The sequence below is a fragment of the Pseudonaja textilis genome, chromosome Z, assembly GCF_049901715.1.
Source record: "Pseudonaja textilis isolate UNSWEBS1 chromosome Z, rPseTex1.2, whole genome shotgun sequence".
NCBI lineage: Eukaryota > Metazoa > Chordata > Lepidosauria > Squamata > Elapidae > Pseudonaja > Pseudonaja textilis.
The window spans coordinates 52,348,624-52,372,637 of NC_142008.1; the positions used below are offsets into that span (position 1 = coordinate 52,348,624).

The 24,014-nt window shown below is 37.4% G+C and overlaps 1 protein-coding gene across 1 annotated transcript in view; it reads right to left on the bottom strand.

The window, feature by feature from the left end:
* The window catches only part of ZNRF2 (zinc and ring finger 2), a 151,594-nt gene that overhangs the window by 58,824 nt on the left and 68,756 nt on the right, over positions 1-24,014 (bottom strand). The window contains exon 2 of the mRNA XM_026717768.2: positions 16,251-16,346. Within this exon, the coding sequence (XP_026573553.1) occupies positions 16,251-16,346 (96 nt within the window). The remainder of the gene's footprint in view (positions 1-16,250; positions 16,347-24,014) is intronic.

Below are 24,014 nucleotides of genomic sequence, written 5' to 3' on the forward strand. Positions count from 1 at the left end.
AGGGTTGCCCTCTCTCACCCCTCTTATTTATATTTGCTTTAGAATCATTGTTAACGCGGATAAGACAAAATCCTGAAATCCAGGGTTAGGGTCAAAGCAGAGGAATATAAATTACAGGCGTTTGCAGACGATATGGTTTTCTTCCTAGAGGATCCCATGGAAAAAGGACATAATCTAATAAAAGAACTAGAACAATATGGTTCAGTAGCAGGATTAAAAGATTAACAGAAATAAGGCGAAATTACTGACTAAAAATCTAACAGAGAACCAGAGGAAAGAATTAGAAAAAACCATGGGGATACAGGCAACAAAAAAGGTCAAATATTTAGGCATATGGTTAACACCACATAGTAAATCACTCAAAGAGAATAATTATGATAAACTGTTACAGCAAATTAAGAAAGATCTAGAATCTTGGAATAAGTTGCAGCTTTCTTTACTGGGCAGGATTGCCACAATCAAAATGAACATTTTACCAAAACTCCTTTACTTATTCCAGACAATCCCAATAAAATTACCAAAAAAAATTTTGATGATATAAATAAGGTAACTCTTAAATTTATTTGGCAAAGGGAAAAAGCTAGAATCAGTATTAAGGCCTTACAAGATGCAAAAAGTAGAGGTGGCTAGCGCTTCCAAACTGGGAATTATATTATTGGGCAGCCAACTTATTATGGTTAAAAGACTGGGTCAATTTACGGAATAAAAGAACTCTAGCCTTGGAAGGGCACGACCCTTCAGAGAGGATGGCACGCATTTCTATGGGATGTGGGGAAAACTAAACAGGCGTACTTTCATAGACATCTTATTAGAGATTCACTATTAACTAATTGGAAAAAATATGTAAAAAACATTATTTAAAAATTCGATTTGGCTTTCAACAATGGAGGCAATGGTTCATCCCAACAATTTGGATATAACAAAAACGACTAAATATAAAGATTTATTAGATCCTTTAGGAAAATTAAGAACTCGGCAGGAATTACAGGAACAGGGATTTAAAATTGATCAGTGGTTATATATACAAACAGTAGATACAGATATAGTAGATATAGTAGATACAAACAGATATAGCAGATATAGTAGATACAAACAAGATATCAAAGAATTTGGAATCTATAGCAAATTACAACACTTAGATAAAATCTTATTAGGATCAAATAAAAATAATATCTCCAAATTTTATAAATATTTATTGGAGGTAGAATTAGAGCAAGAGATAGTGAAAGGAACATGATAATGTGGAGTAGGAATATTGGAAGAAGCATTACATTAACAGAATGGGAAAAGATCTGGAATAGAATCATTAAGATCACGAAATCTCAGCGTATTACAAAGAAAATATGTATAAAATGTTATATAGATGGCACTTACCCCTTCGAGGTTAGCGAAAATGAACCCAAACTCTAGTCCAAAATGTTGGAAATGTAAAAACATAGAGGAACCTACTTTCATATGTGGTGGACCTGTAAAGAAGCCCAAAAATACTGGCAAAAAAATTAGAAAATGGCTGGAGGAGATAACTAAAGAACAAATTGAATACAAACCAGAGTTCTTCCTACTAGGGATCTCTGATAAACATTTTCTTAAAAAGACGAAATATATAATAATTCATATTCTAACTGCGGCCAGATTAGCATTTGCCCAGTGCTGGAAATCATCCCGTTTACCTACAGATCAATTGGTCATTCAGAAAATATGTGACTGTGCAGAAATGGACAATTTAACCATGTTACACATATTAACAGCTGCAAGGATTTCGTACACTCAACTCTGGAAGGAAAAAAGGATTCCACCGGAAGGCATGGTTATAAAAAAAATAAGAGATTGTATAGAGATGGACAGGCTAACGATGAAAATAAAAGGCAGAGAAGATTCAATTTATTATAGGGCCTGGGATGCCTGGTATGAGTGGTTTAGAAATAAAAAGAAAATAAAAAGGCAATTAGGAAAAGAATGAAGGAATATGTAAATATACCATGGAGAAGATTGAGATGTAAGGATAAAAGATATTGATTTATAGTAAGAGTAAGATGTAATGGTAAAGGAATAAGTAAATACATATACTGAAAAATGTGAGGAGATGCAAAAGATGTCTTGATGTTGATAACAATGTATAAAGTTTTATTTTATGTTTTTGAAATTTGGAAACTTAATAAAATTTATTTTTAAAAAAAGATACATTCATCAAGAGTCAAGAGCCACAGGTACAACACATAATGATAGTCATAGGGCACAATAAGCAATCAAATCATACTAGGAAACAGGCAATATAAATCGTAAGGATACAAGTGACGAAGGTACAGTCATACAGTCACAAGTGGGAGGGGATGGGTGATAAGGAGTGGTGAAAAGATGAACAGTAATAGTAGTGCAGACTTTGTAATAGTTGAACAGTGTTGAGGGAATTATTTGTTTAGCAGAGTAATGGCTTTCGGGAAACAATGCTCTATAGCATCGTTTTGAGGGAAGGAGTTGAAACAGTTTATGTCCGGGATGTGAGAGGTCTGTAACTATTTTCACAGCCCTCTTTTTGACTTGTGCAGTATACAGGTCCTTGATTGAAGGCAGGTTGGTAATTGTTTTTTCTACAGTCCCAATTACTCTCTGGAGTCTGTGCCTATCTTGTTGGGTTGCAGAACCAAACCAGACAGTTATAGAGGTGCAGATGATAGACTCAATAATTCCTCTGTAGAACTGTATCAGCAGCTCCTTGGGCAATTTGAGCTTTCTGAGTTGGCGCAGAAAGAACATTCTTTGTTGTGCTTTTTTGATGACGTTTTTGATGTAAGGTGCCCATTTTAGGCCATGTGATATAGTAGAACCTAGAAATTTGAAGGTCTCTACTGTTGATATTGTGTTGTCTAGTATTGTAAGAGGTAGTAGTATGGGAGGGTTTCTTCTAAAGTCTACCACCATTTTTACGGTTTTGAGTGTGTTCAGTTCCAGATTGTTCCGATTACACCATGAGGCAAGTTGTATAACTTCCTGTCTGTATGTGGATTCATTGTCTTGAATGAGACCAATAACTGTTGTGTCATCAGCAAACTTCAGTATTTTAACAGATGGATCATTTGAAATGCAGTCATTGGTATATAGGGAGAAGAGAAGTGGAGAAAGCACACAGCCTTGGGAGGGTCCCTGTGCTGATTGTACAGGTATCAGATGTGATTCGGCCTAGCTTCATCTGCTGCTTTCTGTCTGTTAGGAAGCTTATGATCCACTTACAAATGTGTTCAGGTACCGCTAGTTGGTTTAATTTACTTAGGAGAATGTTTGGAATGATGGTATTGAATGCTGAACTGAGGTCTACAAAGAGGATCCTTGCGAAGGTATTTGGAGATTCAAGGTGTTGTAGGATGTAATGCCGAGTCATATTAACAGCATCATTTATTGCTTAACAGATTGACTACCAGTCAATAGATTGAAGTTAGAATTTCAATCACAACCCTGTCCACTCTTCTGCATATGATTATAGAAAAAAGCCTAGAAAAACAGATGCAGAAAAAACCTGATGCAAAACAATTGAAGCAAATTGAAGTTACTATAACAGCCATAACAAGTTGTTATAACAGCCTATTTTCAAGGAAGAAAAAAAAAAAGTAGCTTTTGCTAATTACCACAGCTATGGAAGCTCTCAACTTTTGACCTTCTGCTTAGCTCAACTTCAAATGTCAGCTGCTTGTTGTGATACAATTTAAAATATGTTACTTATTAGCTAAATAGTTAAATTCTGTTTACCATTACAGTAAGACATTCTGAATAGCTAAGTGTATTAGAAGTTTCTGTAGATTATTTTATCAAGACGTGAAGTCTTCATCCACCTCAAGTACAAAATAAATCCAGTTTTCTACTGAAATGTCTACAATGTCAATACAGTATAAAAAGTAGCAAAATAAATCAAAACAAAATGTCTCCCAAAAAATATTTAATGAAAGCATCCAAAACAGATACCCCATCAATCTAGACTCTAGAATATCACCAATGAATTGATTTATTTCAACACCATAGAAAAAAAATCTGAATGTAAAATGTTTTACAAGTATAGACAGGTAGTCTTCTACTTAAAATGGCAATTGGGGCTGGAATTTCCATTACTAAGTGATGCAGTCTTAAAACATAATCACATTGCTTAGCAATGGCAATCCCTGTAGTCTCAGTGGCTGCCAATAACTGAATCCCATGGTTGTCAGGCAAAGCAACTTTCCCTCAACGAAGTCAGTATGGAAGCTAGCAGGAAGCTGTAGTCCCAGATCTGCAGACAGGTATGCATGGGGGAGGCAGCAACAGGGTAGAAGAGGATATGGGGGAGGGTTGAGGAAGGTGTATGAAAGGTGCTACAAGATACAGGTGCGAAGAGATGTCAGGCAGGTTGGAGAGAGTGTACAACAGGCACTGCATGAGAAAAGTGTGGGGTTATATGTGAGTAGCACGAGGAAGGTGAACAAGGGTAGATGAAAGATATGCAATCTGGGGACAGTACATGAGAACATGTGTAGAACAAGTGCATGACACTCCATGTAAGTCAGGTAGGGTGTGTAACAAAATATGTGAGGCACTATATGGATTGAGGGTGCACAAGGGTATGTGCAAGAAGTGCCACATGGGTTGGTAAGGATGCAAGAGTGGCCCACCAAGTATGAGCACAAAGAGGTTGGGGAAGGGTACAGAGATGGGAGAAATTTATCCCAGTGACTTTTGATCTTCCTTCCCAGCTTTCCCTTTGACTTTCTGGGAAAGCCAGCACAGAAAGCTGCAAATGATGACAGCGTGATTGTGGAGCTTTTGGTAACTAAACATAAGTGTGAATGGGCTGCCAAGCACCCAGACCATGATCATGTGACCACAAGGGTGTTGGGCATGAGGCTGTTGTGGCTCATGTGGTTAGGACACTGAGTCAGAAAACTATTGAGAGGTCAACAGCTTGGCAATTGTATACTCAAGAAAACAAGCAGCATGATTAAATGAACTTCCATCAATTTGTCCCAGCTCTTCCAACCTAGCAATTCAAAAGAATGTAAATGCAAGTACCGTTTTTCCCCTCAAAATACAACCTACCCCCAAAATAAGCCCTAGTGAAGGGGGTAGACATGGCCAGCACAGGAGGCTACCCTTCCCTTTCCTGGTCACCTCATGGCCACTCAGCCCCTTAATTATGGCCCTCAGATCTATTGAAGCAGTGAGGGCTGGAAGCTACCTCTCATTCTGTCTGAGTGCCTGGAGGTGTTTCCGGTGCACTCTTGCCAGCCCCTGCCCTGTCCGCAGTGCCGGGCAACCCCGCAGCCAAGGGCCCCTATCTTCCACAGCTCACCTTGTGGCATTGAAGCAGGCAGAAACCTAGGGCTTAGGTTTTGTTCAGGCTGCTGCTACAATGAGGCAGATGGCCATGTGGCACGTTGGAATTGGCTCCATCTGGCTCTGCCTGGTTGCTGGGCCTGCTGTACCTGCTGTTGCTGGCCTCACGGGGCCTCACCACTCTCTTGGTGCGCTTCTCTCAGCAGCCCTACTGGGCTGCTCCTGCCTGGTGTAAGGCAACTCAGCCCAGATCTCTGGAGCACCTCCCCTGCTGCTGGCCTGCCCTGTGCAAGCTCCGTGGTGGCCCTGCAGGGGAAATGGAGAAGGAAGGGGGAAATTGCTGCTTTCCTCCTTTGCACTCCAAAACCCTATCTTCCCTGGCCACCGAGCCCCCAGCCTGAACCCATCTTGCTGTTACCCACAGAGGCCTCCCACTGCAATGCTCTGCCATAGTTTCAGAGGAAACCTCCACCTTTCCTGCATAGAATTGCAACATTGAAGGGTTTGGATGGAGCATTTTTGGGATGTGCTGGGCTCAAGAAAAGGATGATCAGCAGAAAAATGGGGAGGGGATTCAGACATTTGGCAAAGGACTTATATTTATGATGGTTGCAGTGACCTCAGAACATATGATTATCTTTTGTGACCTTCTAACAAGTGAGATCAATGGAAAGCCAGATTAATATTCTTTTTTTTTTTTTGGTAAATTTTATTTGAGTTTTCACCAAAAAAAATCAAATAAAACATCTTTTTTGAAAGTAGCGTAATCCTAGATTACATTTCTTCGTACAAACACAAATTCAATTTCATGGTCATTTTTATGTTCTATTCCATATCTTATTACTGTTTTACATTTTCTGCATAGCTTCTCCCCTCTTTTAATTTTCTCAAATTTATTTTAATTATCTCATCTCAATTCAAATCATTATATTTATATTTTTTGTCTGTCCTGTTTCAATTATTTATTATCTTTTCTCATTAAACAAAGTTTCTCCTGTAGTTACTGATTGGAGTATGACGCCTTTATATCTTTATCCAGTTAACTCTTATTTAGGCTTCAATATATACCCTAAAGTTATAACATTCAATATAATATATAACTTCCATTCGGATTCTGCTTGGTACATTCTTAAAATACAAACTATATTCTTAAAAAAAGAAAAAATTATAAATATATGTAATTAAAACAACACATTCCATTCCAATTCAATTCTATCATTAATGTTAATATTCATTAAAATCTTAACTTCTTTAACATTACTTTTCAATTAAATATCATACTTCTATGGGAACAATTATAAGCTTTCCATAATTAATTCCCCCCTTCACTTATATTTTATAAAACATTAACTAATTAAAATGTTCCCATCCCTTCCAAATTCAATTTTCTCATTTATTTTATTTCACTTATTTTATTAACAAACATTTCACTAAATTATCCCTCATTTTAATCATACATTGTTTCCAATTTTCAAAAGTTATTTCTATTACTAATATAACAATACAATCTTATGTACCTTTACAGAATACCTTTTTCAGTTAAATTTTCACCCATTATCTCTAAATAGGTCCTGTTTCTCTGTATCTTGTTCCGGTCCTTTGTAACCTTTTTTCCTTTCCTTCTTCCCTCTCTTCTTCTCTCTCCCCTTTTTACCCCCTTGTCTCTCTACCTCTATTTCTCTCTTCTGTGTTCCCCTCTTCTGTTGCATTTCAGTATTATACTTATTTTTTGACTTATTTTTCTTTTCTTTGGTTGTTTTTTTAAGTCTTAAATTCTCCATTCTCTTTCCACCATTTCCTTTTTCTTCCCCACATAGAATTACTTGTTCATTAAAGATGGCTTCTTCTTTGTCCCAGTCTTCTTGTTTTGCAGACGTTTCTTGTTGTTTCTCATAGTTCCAAATCTCCATTTCTAAGAATTGAAAAACAAAGCCAAAAGAACCTCTCCCTTCTTGTGCATCTTCTTTATACTTTTTAAGTTCCATTTTCAATTCATCCAGAAGTAGTGCCATTGTATAAATTTTTAAACAACCACCCGATTAATTTTAGTCATTCAAATGCAATAACCAAGAATCCAAAGATCACCAAGTAATCCAAATACATGCAAGCTGTTTCTTTTTGCTCTTTTTTTTCACTTTCTCTTCCTGGGGTTCTACTGTTTAGTTACAAATTTTCAGTTAAAATGTATCTTTTAGAAGTCTTATTGAAGTTTTACTGTAGATTCTTTTTAAATCCAGGCAGTCTCCTCCCTCTTTCCAGATCCTGCTCTTTTATTCTTTTTCTCTCCCTTCCTGCTTATTAAAAAAAAATTTAGTGTCCAGAAATCTTTATTATCCCTTTAACATTTTGTTTTATTTTCAGCTTAATTGCCTATTGATGTCAAAGCGGATTTTTCCGATTTCTTGTTTAAGTCTCTTAGTTGTCAGTATAGGGAAAGGGAGAAAAAAAAAAAAACCTTTCCCTTTTCACTTTGCTTCGCTGCTTCCGACTCTTCTTTGGGAGCGATGTTATTTTTTTGTAAATTTAAATTCCAGGGTACCTTAGTTGTTGTTTTTGCTGTTTGACCGGGTCAACCGAAGCTTTCTCTTCTTATCTCCCGCCTGCACATTCTTTTCTGGTCGAGTTCTTTGAGGTGGCCATTTCTGACCACCGCTGCAACCACCTTTGAGAAAGGGAGTAATGGCCAGCTGAGGAGGAGAGATGCGGCTCTCCTCAACCCTACTGGCAGTCTCCCCCTCTTCACCACCTCTACGGGGTGCCTTAGCCCCAAAACCAGCCGGCTCGGGGTGCTCCAGCGGCGAGCCCAGACCGAAAGCGTGCACGATCGCAGATTTCTGTCTGTCGCCGAAGGAACTCAAACCAGAAGGCGCCAGATTAATATTCATGTTACTACCGTCTTTCTCCAACAATATGCCCCCCAATAGGAAGACCCAGCATGTTTTCTAGGCATAAAATGAAATTAAGCCCCTCCCCCCAAATTTAGGCTTAGTTTAAAACTTGCGAAATTTGGAGGGGAAGGCGGGAGGGGAATTTGCCATTAGGAGTGCCCCGCAGGCAGCTACGCCTCACCATCAGCTGCTCCTAACAGCCAATCATGGTGGAGCATGGAGGGCTCCTTACCTGGGTCAGCAGGTGGGCAGCACCGACGTGGATGTCCAGCAGCATTTCAGCCACTTCTCAGGCCTCCATAGCTTCCACGGTTCCCAGTGGTGCTGGTGCTTCTCTTGCCAGCGCCGTCCCCACCAACATCATCTGAGTCACTCCCACTTCCCCCCCCTCCCCATAACAACAGAAAAAAAAACATTTTGAGGTACCTGGGAGCGCCGCACGCTGAGTTTTGGTTTAATCCCGAATGGCTGGGTGGGCGCGAGAAGAGCCGAGCGAGCGTCTCTGCTGCTGCTACCCTTGGTGCTCCATCCTCCAGCTCTGCAAGCCTGCAAATGTCCCAGTGCGCAGCCCATTCTTGCATTCCAAGCACCCAGGCCAAGCTGCAGCTGTCCCTCTCTCACCAGTGCCTTCTCCAACAACAGCGGCGGCAGCAGCGGGAACCGTGGAAGCTTTTCAGCCACTTCTTGGGTGGGGGAGCCACCTCCATAACTTCCACAGTTCCTGCCGCTGCTGCCGCTGTTATTGGAGACACCGCTGGTGAGAGAGGGACAGCTGCAGCTCAACCTGGGTGCTTGGAATACAGGAATGGGCTGCGCACTGGGACTTTTGCAAACTTGCAGAGCCCGAGGATGGAGCACCAAGGGTAGCAGCAGCAGAGACACTCGCTCGGCTCTTCTCGCACCCACCCAGCCCCTTGGAATTAAACTAAAACACAGCACGCGGTGCTCCCAGGTACCTCAAAATCTTTTTTTCCTGTTGTTACGGGGATGGGGGGAAAGCGGGAGTGACTCAGATGCTGTTGTTGGAGACAGCGCTGGTGCGCGGGGGGGAAGAGAAATTAATTCACCCCCCAAAAGATGTCCTAGCTGTTTTTTCGGGACTCAGTAAAAATAAGGCCTGGCCTTATTTTGTGAGAAACATGGTAACTTAACAACTGAAATGATTTACTTAACAAGAAAGAAAAGTACTAAAATGGGACAAAATTTACTTAACAGTCTCACCTGTCAACATAAATTTTGGCCTCAATTATGGTTGTAAGTTGAGGACTATCTATACTATGAAATTATCAGCTATTTAAAGTTTAAAGTTTTTAAAGAAATGGAAATATTTTCATTTAAAACTACAATAAAATTTCTACTTTAAAAAGTTCAAAATAATTAAATGCACAATTATCAACAATAGAATGAAAATTGGAAAAAAATTCCAATAAGTAGAAAAGATGAAATTATCATACCAAACTAAGCAACCCCCCCATGAATGAACAAAACAAGGGGAAGGGGGCATTCTGGAATATATAAAATTACACTGTAACCTTAAAAGAAAATTAAAAAGTTGAAACATTAATCTGTCTATCCCCTAAAATATATTCGTACTTTTGTGGGTAATCTTTTAAGAAATCTTTTGGTGATCTTAAAAAATGTGGTAAAATGTTCTATTGGAAAATTTGGTAGACGTTAGTATCACAACATTAAATAATTATTACATAAAGGCTATTCTAAGGATTTTTCACAATTTCAAATTGAATTTGGATTTTCAATTTCACAATAGTGGTGATACTTTCAACTTGTGAGCATGTTCTAATTGATCAATATGGGCTATATACTTTGGTCATTTCAAACACCAAATGGTGGATGCTTCCTTACTTGACAAAATCCATGACAGAATTAAAAATATAACATTTTTTAAAAATCAAAAGATCAATAATGTTTTTAAATGCAACATTTATGGAATATTTTAAATTTGCCCTAAGGAAATGGAATATTCAATAATACCTGATCAACTGATTGGTATCCATAAAAATGTAAAAATGATATCTAAAGACCAGATATTAAGTTGATGAATTTAAAGTGTATTAGATTTCCCAAATAATACAATTGAAAGGAAAGGCATAATATTTTCTATGCTAGATGGACAGGCAATTAGAAAAAATTCTGGAACTTTTTTTTTGCATGACAATTGCATCAAGGCTGTTCAAAAGCTGTTCAAAAACTGAAAGGTTCTATAACATCCACAAAGGAGGAATCACTGGTGAAGAGTATGGAACTTGCGGAGATGATTGTATGCTTTTTCAGAGAAAAAAACATTATCCACATTTATGGCTGATTGCAAATCCCTTATAGACTTTTCCATGAAAAAGAAAAGTGCATTTATGATTTGTGGTTTTGATTATTAGTGAAAAAAAATGAATAATAGAAAAAAGTGAGGTTTTTTGCAGTCATACAGTAAGCAATAATTCTGTAATGGTAGTTATAATTGCTACATAGGAAAGCAGAACCAATCTTCCTCCCTACCTCCCTCCCTGTATTAGTTTGTGCTACATTTTATATCTTCTAAAAAACATTTAAAAATTTGTGCTAGTATTGTAAAAAAAAAAAAGTGGGTTTACAATCCCTACAATATAGCCTATATGATCATTTGATAACTTTTTGGATTGGTATATTGAAGTATTTAAGTAGACATCTGGGAAATATTTAAATGTTTAAAATGTTAAATGTGATATTGAGTTATATACCAAAGCTTGTTTAACAGAAATTATAGTTGTACTGAGCATGGAGGTGGTTTAAAAAAAAATCATACTGAGAAATTTGAAAAGTGATTATTCCAGTTATTAAAAAATAATTATCAGTGAGGTATTTTGGAAGAGACAATATTTTCCATCAATCAAAAGAAGTAGAAATGTGTTTCTATAGCAGTGATTTTGTGATATTTTGCAATATTTTGTATTGATTATACTATGCTAGTATTTATTAGCAAACTAGTTATAGTTGAAAAGCATAATAAATATACTACTATAATAGTACAACAGGAGGATTTCTCTCCTTTGTATGGTTTATCCTAAGAATTACTTTGTTGATAAATTTCCACTACTTTTTGCTGCCATGCTTGTAACCCATTCTATTTGCCATATTGACCAGTGATACAAATACAGATATGCATTTTAGTTTTTAAATGTTTTGATATAATAATAGTGTTGCATGTTTATGTTTTGGGAAAAACAGGCAATCAAACTACTTAGCTTTTTTCCATTTTATAAAAAAACATTTAGCCAAAAAGAGCGTTGGTACTTAACCTGATACGATTGTTCTCTGTGAGTTGTGACGAGCATCCAGCAGTGGGAAGTGCTTAGACTTAGATTGGATAGGCTAGGCTTGATTGATAGGACGCTCCTCCTCCTCCATGTACTCCTCTTTAGCATCCCCAGTTTTTGCAAAGATGAAGAGAGAGAAACCTCGTCCTCTTTTTTTTTTTTTGTAGTCATTGGCTGGACCAGGAACCCACCAGACAGAAATTGGGTGGGTCTGGATGCTCGTCGCAGCTCACAGAGAATGGGCATTATCAGGTAAGTTCCAACACCCTTTCTCCAATAAACTGCTCCAAGCATCTAGAAGTCTGACATACCAAAGCTTGGCTTGCCTTACGGTTGGGTCTCCGTCTGTCTTGGAGTCCCCTCATGGTCCCTATGGACCCTTTGTAAGACTCTCCTACCGAAGGAAGCCTCAGCAGAGGGAAATACAATTTTGTAGTGTTTAATGAAGGGCGATGGTGAAGCCCATGTTGCCGTACGACATATTTCTGTTATTGGCGCTTGTGTGGCCCAGGCTGCTGAAGTTGCGGTGCTCCTAGTGGAATGTGCTGTTATACTGGGCACTGGTAATAAATGAGTCTTGTATGCCTTAGCTATTGTGGCTTTCCACCACCTGCCTATATTTGAAGATGATACCTTCTGACCCTGAGTGGTTGACTGAAACGAAACAAAGAGTACCTCAGTCTTTCTAAAGGGAGCCGTGCGGTGTATCTACATACGGAGAGCTCTCTTGACATCTAGTCGATGCCATTGAAGTTTTAACCCCTGAGACGGTCTCGGATAAAAGTTTGGAAGGACCAGTTCTTGTGCCCTGTGAAAAGCTGAATTAAATTGGAATGAACGCCAGGTCTGGGCGAAGAACCACTCTGTCAGAATGAAAAATGCAGAGGTCTTGTCGGACTGATAAGGCTGCTATCTCAGATATACAACGTCCTGATGTTATTGCTACCAAGAAAACTACCTTGTAGGTGAGAAAGTGGAGATTCGTAGTTTTCAGTGGTTTGAAAGGAGCCTTTGTAAGGGCCATGAGTACCTTGTCAAGGTCCCAGGTCGGATAGCAGTGCACCACAGGAGGATATAAATTTGTTGCGCCATGAAGAAAATTTCGTATGTGTGGGTGATGTGATATAGATCCTAGACCCTTCCAGGTGACTACTGAAGCCAGGGCTGCTACCTGTCATCTCAAGGTGTTTGGTGAGAGGCCCTTGTCAAGGCCCTCTTGAAGGAAGTCCAATAGCTGTGCCACTGACAAAGAGAAGGGATCAATGTTGGATTTTATGCACCATTTATAAAAAATGTGCCATGTATATGGAATTTGTTGAGGGGCATCAGGCCACTTAAATCGTATCGATCACTCTGTGTGAGAGATGTTCGTTCTTCAGATGTCTTCGCTCAACCTCCATATAGTAGGTGGAGCCACTGAGGGTCCTGGTGCACAACTGGACCCTGGCTGAGTGAGACCCTTTGAGGGGGAATCCTCCAAGGATCTTGTGTTGACAGATCCCTGAGGTCCGCGAATCACTGCCTCCTGGACCAGTATGGTACAACCAAAAGCATTTCTGCTTTTGCGTTCAACCGTTTTTGGATCATCCTGGGAATTACTGGGAGAGGAGGAAAGGCATACAGAAGTCCTGGGGGCCACCGACAATGAAAAGTGTTGATGTTCTCCGCTCCTTCGGCTGGGTACCTCGAGATGAACCTTGGAAGCTGTGAGTTCAGAGGAGAAGCAAACAGACGTATGACTGGTTGCCTGAATTTCTGTACCGCTTCCTGAAACAAATCCAAGTGCAGGCGCCACTCTGATTGATCAACTGTGGCCCTGCTCAACAAGTCCACTTGGGTTTTTGCCAAGCCAGAGATGTGTTCTGCTCTTATGGAGACCAAGTTCTTTTCCATCCAAAGGCACAGTCTCTCTGCTTCTCTCATTATTTGTCTCGAATGAGTGGAGTCACTAGTCGAACACATGAAAGCCATAGCTCATAGCATTGACTTCAATGGCACCAAAACCCTAGCCACCATAGAAAATCCCAGCTACAGAATTATCAGAGAAGCCATAGAGATTGAAAAAAGACCTGAAATAATGAATAGAAGAGATGATTCCACCAGACTGTCAATCATTTGGAAGCCTGCACTCACAAACAAAAAAATCTCCACACCACTAGCCAGACAAGCACCTGGGCACAAACAGATCTCCCCTGATACCTCCAACTCAAACACACCCCAACCAGGCACCCAGATGAAACCTAGCTTCCTAACTAACAATAGTCGTCCATTTACCCGGAGCCAAGCTGCACTAAAGGCCTCCAATAAAGGAACACAATGTTGCCAGCCAATCAAGATACAAAAAGAGCCACAAAACAGACAGAAGATATTAGAAACACCAATCAAGCAGAACACAGCAAACTCCAAGACCAATAAACACAGACCAAGACTCCCAACCAATCAGGATGAAGAAAAAACCATTCTGGCACAGCAATAGGCCACCCCAAATTTAAATCTGAAACCACTGTAAAAGTCTGACTCACAGATGAATACTGTACAGAAGCCTGATGATGGCAGATGAGATTCTGCCAAAACGTTGCTACAATTTTAAAAGCACAACTACAATGACGTGGAAAATACCCGAACAAAGCTGAATGCCATACATGTAAGCACCCGCAAAAACTTGAGAAATATATATTCCAACGTAAAGTTGGAAGTATCTTGGCAACATTTCGACGAAATCTCAATGAGACACTTCCAATTTTACATGGGAGAAAACCCGAATAACCAAAGATCCACATATAAATACCCGCAAAAACCTCAGAAAACAAATATGTGTGTGTGTGTGTGTGTGTATAAACAAATATAGTTATTATAAATAATATTTTAATTATATCTTTGCACAGCAACTAAATATAAAATTATTGTGCTGTTAGCAGACTTATAATTAGATGACTGAATATTGGAATCAAATTTTGAAGCCAAATTGAGAACACCTTTCAGGACCTGTATTACAACTGAGTGATCCTGCAGTCACTGGCCCTCAGCAGCTTCCTGCACAGGTGGACACAGGCCTTGGTGCTCGCTGTTACTGTACTGCTATTTTCTGTGAGGGCTGCCAACTTAAAAAGAAACCCAATATTCAACCTCAGAAAGAAGTCAGCAATAGGCGTAAATGTCCACTGGATCCTCATGGAGAGAGCTTTGTGAAGGGAAGTGGCCTCTCAAGAGATAATGCAATGGAATTCTTATAAACAAAATGGCGTCGGCAGTTATTTTAGGTGCCAAAATGTAGCAGCAACTGTCACCTCTTATTGTAAGCCGATACGAAGCTAACTAGAAAAAAGCGAGGTGATCTAAGGAGAATTTGAGCTCTAAAGCCCTCTCCTTTAGGTGTTCTGATCGGGGAAGCAGGAAAAAATCCTAATCGTTTAAACTGGCTGCTCATCTCTCCAAGTGGAACAGCAGGGCTTCGTGATGACAAGCGATTTACGATGTCAAGATGATGTGGTTTCTAATCACTGCAAAAGCAGCTGAGGGCTCCCTGGGGAGCCAATGTGTATTCCAATGGCAGTCTTGCCAATTAGCCGTTGGAATAATGTTATTAGAAAGACACTTTTGAATTCTATTAGACTTATAATTTAGAAAAGCCGAACAATTTTGAATTGTAATTGACTAATAATTTAGAATTATCAATTAGAGTAATTCAAACCTGTTTAATTTGTCCTAGTCCAGCCAAGGAAGCAACCAAGCTGCCTACCTCACGAAGGCTGAGCTAAAACTGGGGACGCTAAGGAGGAGTATGTGGAGGAGGAGGAGGAGGAGCGTCCTATCAATCAAGCTCAGCCTATCCAATCTAAATCTAAGCACCTCCCACTTCTGGATGCTACTGACATTCTATTTAAATAGTCCAAGAACCATTTAATGCAATAATTATTCAGTCTCAAAACTCTGTGACGGAAGATTAACAAAGTTTCAAGTTTTACAACAGAAGAGAATATATCTCCTCAGAATTACAGACTCACTCAATTTTGCTCACCACCTACTTTCAGACCGATGGACAAATATGCCAACAAATCTAGCTTAAAATTGAGGTTGGTCAATTTAAAACTCTTGGATTATTTGTTTAAAACAAATTATAACACACATCTTGGAAATAATCAATTTAGCAATGTGTTTGTGTGTATGTATGTTTTTGGTACAATATTTGAGCGATAAAAATTAGATGTAAAGAAATATATATCAAATTGTATACACAACATCCAAGAACTTAATACTATCTTGAACCACATCAACCACATCAACCTTCATCTCATAAACTATGAGATTGATTATTCTGCACAATATTCTGCACATAGATTATTCTAAAATCTTCACTTTTGATTCTTCAATTCATTGTAAGAATAGCCAAGACATAAATATCAAAGTGGAAGAAATGACTGCCTTCAAATTCTTTAATGCTATTAATGAGCTAGACAAGCCACTGGCTTAACTTCAAAGCATTAAATAATGTATGTTCTAATCATTTCTTAGTTACCTTTGTAAGTAATTTTCAAAGACTAATCATGATTCTTGAAACAAAACAATCTGGAAACATTGAAGAAAAAAATTAGTTGAAATAAAGTAAGTATCAGATAATTCAACATAAAGCTTAGATATTTTCTGTATTTTGGAAGCAGTTCATTATCTAATCTAATCACAATCTAATCTGAAGAAATACATTAAAATTGCAAAGTTTATATTAATTTATTTGATTTAATTATGAACTTTTATCTTTTACCATTATAGGTTATCCTTGGTTTTGTCAAACACATCACAAGATGTAAATCCATTTCTTCTGAAGATACAGACTTGGAACAAACTGGGCATTTAAATCCTGAAAAGAAAGAAAATACATAAATAATCCCATTTTGCTTTGTTAACTGTATCTCTAATTTCTTTGTATTTTTATGCATAGGAGCTCACAATGATTTGAGTAGAAGCCTATTCACAGTATAATAGGCCATGTATCTAAGATAGGTTATACTATTTATATGTGGAATTGAGTGCTTATACTACTGGCAAGTTTAAATTTCAATCACAAAAACAAAAAACATCCATAGGACTTCAATTCTAATTATCTTAATTATTATTGGAAAAAAAGTATTATGCTTATATCAACATATTGGCTCCTTTTTTGTCAAAAAGTTTTTGCTTGCAAGTAAATTTCATTCATCAATTTTATCTGCTTATTTTGATTGTCTGACACTTTTTCCTGCCAAATATTGATTACTGCTTGAAAGTTATTTCTGAGAATGTTATGTACCTATGTCATAATCCAGTCAACAGAGAAAAGTTGCATTACTGAAATAAATGAACTTCTGCATGATATTCTAATTTTTCGAGTTTCACCTGTATATCTGAAAGAAGGATCCAAATGATCAGATTATCTAGTTCATTATGATTGCCTTGAAATAACTTTATTGCTTTCTATTAAATAGAACTCTAGGTATTTCCCTGAGTGTATAACGGTCTGCCTTTTCAGAAAATTTTCTTCTTAAAAGCTTAAGTCTTTTGCTATTATCTAAGTTTTTATTTATTTTGTTTTCAAAAAAGCAGCCAAAGTCTTTAATTCCTTTCAACAGTTCCAAGAAGGCTCCACACCAATTTGTACCACCCAGGTGACCCTAACACAGATAAAATTCCAGGTGACCTTAACGACTCACTAAAAGAGTGTAAATGACTAGCTGTCTGCAAGGAGAATAAATCCTTCCATTTCCTACCATCTAGTCTGAGCTGAAGAAGTGTCTTGTGAAATGTCTTCAAAGAAAAAACAGAACGCCTCTTGATAAAGCACCTTTGAGACAACCATGACCTGGATGACTGAGAATCTTCATAGATAAAATCTTTAATTGTTTGCATCAGCTGCCATATAGAATTTTATGGTTGCCTAATTGTTATCATTTAGATAATACATCTTATATTGTCTTTGAATTTTGATCTATTTGTCTTCTCACATCTTGTTTGCTACAGCTTTCAAAGAGATTACAAATAGTAAGGGAGAGAGCAGATATGTATGCCTTATACTTTTTGTTTTTTTATTGTTTTCTCAATCAATAATAAACAGTACTGTGGCACATTTTTAAACTACATTACATATCAATATTATCTATAGATTCTATTTCTATACTTTTTACAACTATAATACATTTCCTTTTCTTATTTCTTTCCTTAATCCAGTCATACCATTTTTCCCATATTGCATAGAATTCAGAAACTTCTTTTCCTTTTAATTCTATAGTCATCCTATCCATTCCTGCACATTCACATTTTTTTTTTGATTACTAGGCCTTCGGATGGTATGTGTTCTTTCTTCCAACATTGCACAAAAGCTATTCTGACTGCTGTTGTTATATGTAGCATCACATATTTTATCTTTTTATTGTATTTACCTTTAATTACTCCTAGGAGGAATAATTCCGGGGTAAATTCTATCTGATTTCCAATTACAACCTGCATCCATTTTTGTATTTTTTCCAGAATTTTTTCACTTAGGGGCATAACTACCATGCATGTCGTACCCTTGGTAGAGTTGGACTCCGAGGGAGAGGCGGAACAACCGACAGGGAGTGAAGGTGTGGCTCCGGAGGTTGTGGAGGAGGCTGGGGAAGGGCTGAGGCCGACTGGGCAGTCAGAGGAAGAACCAGGCCCATCCCCTCTGTATCCTAGGACATGCAGGGAGGAAAGGAGAAGGCAACAACTTGGCTTGTGAGAGAGGAAGCAGCAATGATCCTCCTCATTGGTTGCAGCTGGGGAGATGATTATATAAGAGAGATGGTTAAAACACAGGTTGCCAGAAGCAAAGCGTGTTTTATTTTGGTCTAAAGTTATCTTGGTTGGCATCCTTCCAACAGACTGTGCCTTGTTATCTCCTTGAATTTGGTAAATACTTCTCCTGTTCCGTTGTGGAAATTTCATCATTGTAGTTTGTTTGGTTTTTTTATTTCACCATCTGCTCATTAAATTTGCACTGTATTGCGTTCTTTTGAAGATTTTTGAAGACTATTTTTTAGTACATTTTATCTCCAATTGAGTATTGTTGAACAGTGGGGCCAAGTTGGAGGCATTAGAGGACATTTATTTATGTTTTGGATTTTGTTACATTTGTGTTACACTATGGATCATCAAAATGTGTGGTAGAAGGTACCTTGTTTTTGTCTGCATTTCCAACATTTTGAATCTAAAGTAGGGTAGATCTTAACTAATCTTCTGGGCGCCAAGTGCCAGCAGTAAAACATTTTATATTTATTTTCTTTATAGGCTGCCAATTTTGTTATCTTATAATTTGCGTTCCATATTTTTCCCACTCCTCTAACGCGATGTTATGCCCAAAATTTTTGGCCCATGCTATCATCAATCCCTTGACTATCTCCTCTGCCCTATCCAATTCTAGTAAGTGATTATATATTTTGGATAATAATTTCTCATCTGGGCCTGTTAACAGTTTGTCTAATTTTTGTGGCTCAATGTCAATTCCAAATTCCTCACTATCTTTTTTATATCTTGATTGTAATTGCAAGTAGGGCCACCAATCAATAGTTATTCCCTGGTTTTGCAATTCCTGTCTATTTATCTTGATTGTCTAAAATCTCCTTATATCTGGCCAACTTGTCTATGTCCATAGTGTTAGGATAAATCATAGCTTCCATAGTGGAAAGCCAATTTGGGATTTTCAGATATTTGTTTTATTTCTCTCCATTTCTGTATCAAAACGTATCTTATTTTGTGTCCATAAAAATATAAATGAGACTGTTTACTTTTGTCCCACAAGAAGGCATGCCATCCTTTTGTAAATCATGCCCTTCAAGCATTAATATTCTCTTCTTTCTTAAATTAATCCAATCTCTCACTCATACCAATATTGCTGCCTTATAATAGAATTCCCAACTGGGGAGTCTAAAGCCACCTCTGCTTCTATTATCCTGCAGGTCTCTTAATTTTATTTGTGCCTTCCTACCTGACCAAATAAATTTTATGGTAGCTCTATTTAATTCTATTAAAAAGTATCTAATTTTATTGGAATTGTTCAGAATAGATAAAGTACTTTTGGTAAAATATTCATTTTAATAGTTGATATACGTCTGAATAAAGATAATTGTAGAGTCCTCCATCTTTCCAGATTTGTTCTAATTTTAATTAGTAATATTTCTAATGTTAGGATAAAGAGCAGAGGTGACAATGGACGACCCTGACTAACTCCTTTCATTATTTTAAATGTTTTAGTAGAATCTCCATTTATTATTACACTGGCCTTTTGAGACGTATATACTGTTTTTTATCATTTTTTCACATTTGTCTCCGAATTTCATCTCTTTGTTTGCCAAATCATAAATTGCCAGTTTAAATTATCAAATGCTTTTTGAGCATCCAGAAAAACAAGGGCCACTTGTTTCTCTGGATGCTCTTCATAATATTCTAATATATTAACGACATTTCTAATATTGTCTCTTATTTGTCTAGATGGTAAAAATCTATTCTGGTCAGAGTGTATAATCTCGTTCAGTATTTTCCTCATCCTCCCTGCTATAATAATCATAAAGATTTTGTAATCTGCATTCAGAAGTGAAATTGGCCTATAATTTTGGAGTTGATTGCCATCGGTACCTTCTTTCAGGATCACAGTGATATATGCTTCCCTTCACATATCGGATATTTTAGCTTCCAGTAAAGCCTCATTGCATAATTCCAATAGTACAGGTTCTATTAACTCTCCCATATTTTTGTATATTTCCCCTGGTAAACCATCTGGCCCCAGGGATTTATTGGCCTTTTGTTTATGTATTGCTTCTTTTAATTCTGTAATTGTTGTTTCTCTGTTTAACATTATTCTTTTTTCTTCATCTATTGGTGACAGAATTTCTATTTTCAAATACTGAGTTATTTAATCTATCAGTATTTTTTCTTGACTATATAGGTTTTCAAAATATTTTTGGGTGATCATCTTTTTGCCTTCTTCATTATTCTGCAAATTGCCTGCCTCATCCTGAAGATGGTGTATTATTCTTTTCTCCTTTTCTTTTTTTAATTTGTAAGCCGGCTATCTTCCTAATTTATTTGCATGTTCAAAAAAAATTGCTTCATGAATTTGAGATCCCTAACATCCTCTTGTTTTAATAGACTTAATTTGTGTTTGGCCAAATTCAAAGTTTCACTAATCTGTTCACTAATTGAACAGATTTATTTGAAATTTATTTTCTAGTTGTCCAATTTCTGTCTGTAATGAATTGTACTGTCTCTTTTTCTTCTTATTCCTCCTTGCTGTATAGGCCCTAGCCTAGTGTATGCTTTCATTGTGTCCCATAGGATTTGGAGTGAGGTGTCCTGTTTCTTGTTTTCATCAAAAAAAATGTCAGCTCACTTTCAATCCTCTGAGTATACTCATTTTCTAGTAAGATCTGTGGGTTCAATGTCCATCTCCCTTTCCTTTTCTGACCTCTCCATATTATTAACAAAGGATTATGATCTGCCCAGGGGCTGGGAGAATTTCAATCCTTTCTACCTCCTTACCTCTCTATTTGCCCCATACCATATCAATCCTTGAGTAAGATTTGTGGGAGTTCGAATAAAAAGTAAATTTCTTTTTATTTGGGTTTAATATTCTCCACATATCAGTCAAGTTCAATTCATCTGCCATCTCAAAGGAAGTTTTTGGTAATATATTCCTGTTTTTTTTTTTGTCACTAATATAATCTTTTTTTAATATCAATTATTCCATTATAGTCACCCATTATACTCACATTCCTCTGGCCTATCTCTATGATCTTATCATGGATTTTTTTTATAGAATTCCTTCTGACTCTTATTGGGAGCATACAAATTTACTAACAACATATTTTGTCCTATCCTCATTTCAATCATTACCATTCTACCCTTAGGGTCCGCGTATATTTGCTTAGCTTCTATGTCTTTTTTAAACATATATCCCCCTTTTTTTCTTAATTATGTAGTATAAAGCTTCCCCAATTAAACTCTAGGTATTTTCCATCTTATTTTTTAATGTGTGGAGGCATACAATATCTACATTTTGTTTAACCAGTTTCATAAATATTTGTTTTTATTTTGCTGGGGCGTTTAAACCATTCACATTTATTGACAGTAATTTCATTTTGTTCACCATAGTCTTATTAATCTACCAGTTCTTAGTTTCTGTTTGTTCTTTTGTTTCTTTGTGTTCTTGTTTTGATGCCTTCTGTCATGCCCCTGGTGGAGACTGACTCTGAGGAAGAGGAGGAACAGCCAACAGGGAGTGGGAATGTGGCTCCAGAGGTGGTGGAGGAGGCTGGGGAAGGACAGAGGCCAGCTGAGCAATCGGAGGAGGATCCAGGCCCATCCCCTATCCATCCTAGGCCACGAAGGGAGGAGAGGATCAGGGTAAAGTGAGGTCTACTCAGGAGATTACCATGATCCTCCTTGTGGCTTGCAGCTGGGAGCTATGTATATAAGTTTGTAACTGCAAAATCAGAATTGCTGGAGTCAAAGTTTAGTGTTTACTTTGAAAGAGGTTTATCTTTGCTGGCGTTCTTCCCATGGACTCTCCTTGGTTATCTTCCTGGAATGTATGATTATCTTGGCTTGCTTCGGAACTCTCCTCAATGCGGTTTGTTTTGGTTTTCTTTTTGCCTCATTTTTTACTTTTGTGTCTTTAAACTGTGCCTAATAAGACAGTGAAGTTAAGTTGAAGGCATTACCAGACTTTAATGTATGTTTTGGGTTATTTTGAGAGACTACGGGTCATCACATCTTCTTCCTTCTGTTGTTCTTGTGCTTTTTTACTTATATGTTCTTGGTCTTCTCCCTCCAATTCCCGCTGCTGGTCTTCTTGACTCACCACTTCCAGTTTCTCTCTGCTGCTGCAGGTCTCCTGTGATCATGTAATTCTTGGGCTCTGTCCAGATTGTTTATTTTAATTTTTTGCAGTGCCAAGTCACTAACATTCCTTTTGGGAAGATCCATCAAATTAGTATGTTCTTTTTGTTCAGTAGAGATGCCAAACAATCTGTAATCTTTTCACTGTTCCCAGATTCGCCTGGGTATCTGTTTCAGAGTAATAATTTCCTTTTCTTTGTATACCACAAGGCTCCTCCCTTGTTATATTATAGATGACGTCCCTGACCTTTTTTCGGGCAAACATGCAGATAGCATGTTGTTGGACAGGCAACATGAACTTCCCTGGGTAGCCGATGTCTTTTTATTTGTGTCAGAAGCACTTTTCAAATTATAGACATAACCTTCAACATTGAGCAAATAAAATAGAAATATAGCATGTGTAAAAAGTATGTAGAAAAAATAGGATTAAAACTAAATGACATTCACACAGTATTTGACCAATATTTGACCACATTGAAGTATTTTCTCTTGCCAGCATGAGTCTTCCTCCATACATGTTGAAGAACATTGTATGTACCGTAGTATATGAGATGGATTGTTCTTTTCCACATTCACATAAATTATCTTCAATAGGGAAGCCCCATTTTCTTAGATTGTCTTTTGATTTTCCTATTCATGTAATGACTGTAAGTGATTTGTTTACCTTAGCACTGAGGAGCTTTCACTTCCACAGGGAAGGTGAGGAGCCAGTGTTCCCATCAATGGGAAGGATTGTTGCTTCTAACAGTGAAGAATTCTCATTTTCCTGATCCAAAATTTCAGTCGCACATTGACATTGTACTTAGCTGTATGTAAAATGGAGACAATAGCATGGAATTAAATGCTACTGAACCTGAAGTTCAAATGCTATCTGTAGTGATAGCTTTGTCTGAATGAAGATTTGCAGAACAAAGAACAACATAACTCAATGCTTTAAGGAATTCTCTGACTTTAAAAAAATTAAATATCTTTCACATAAAAGCATCATTTGAGCTCTGTAGGCTTGGAAAAGCTTATTAAGATTTTGTTTTTATTCTGTTCCATTATGTATTTGTTTCTCTTGGTATGATTTTTGTTTTATACAGTGTTTCCTGCCATTTGGGAGTGATGTTTGCTTTATATTCTATATTTATTTTTCCTGTACCATTGCCTTTTGAAGACTAATAATCCTGAATATTCCCCACCCCCAGTGCTTCCAAAGTTTTATATTAATACAAATACTTATTATAGATATTTCGATACTTCTAGTTCACTGGACTTTAAATTAGAGCAAAGTATGAACCCAGTTAATTGCATTTTATTCACTAAATTATTATTAATAAGATACAGCTTAGTGCATGAATCAGCAATTTTTGATGGTAGAGGAACTGCACTTGGGGATGGGCCCTGACCCTCCAAAAGATGATGTTGTTGACACAGTAGCCTTTTGGTTATTGCCTGAACAGAATGCTAAACCTAGCCTTCAAAACAAAACATATGTGACACAATGAAGGCATTTATAAGAGGAACAACAATCTCTTACAATGCTATGAGAAATAAAAGAAAATGTGCCCAACAAAGTAACCTACAACAAGAAATTAAAGAATTAGAAACCCAACTACAAAAGAACCCCAAAAACCAAAGAATACAGAACCAGTTA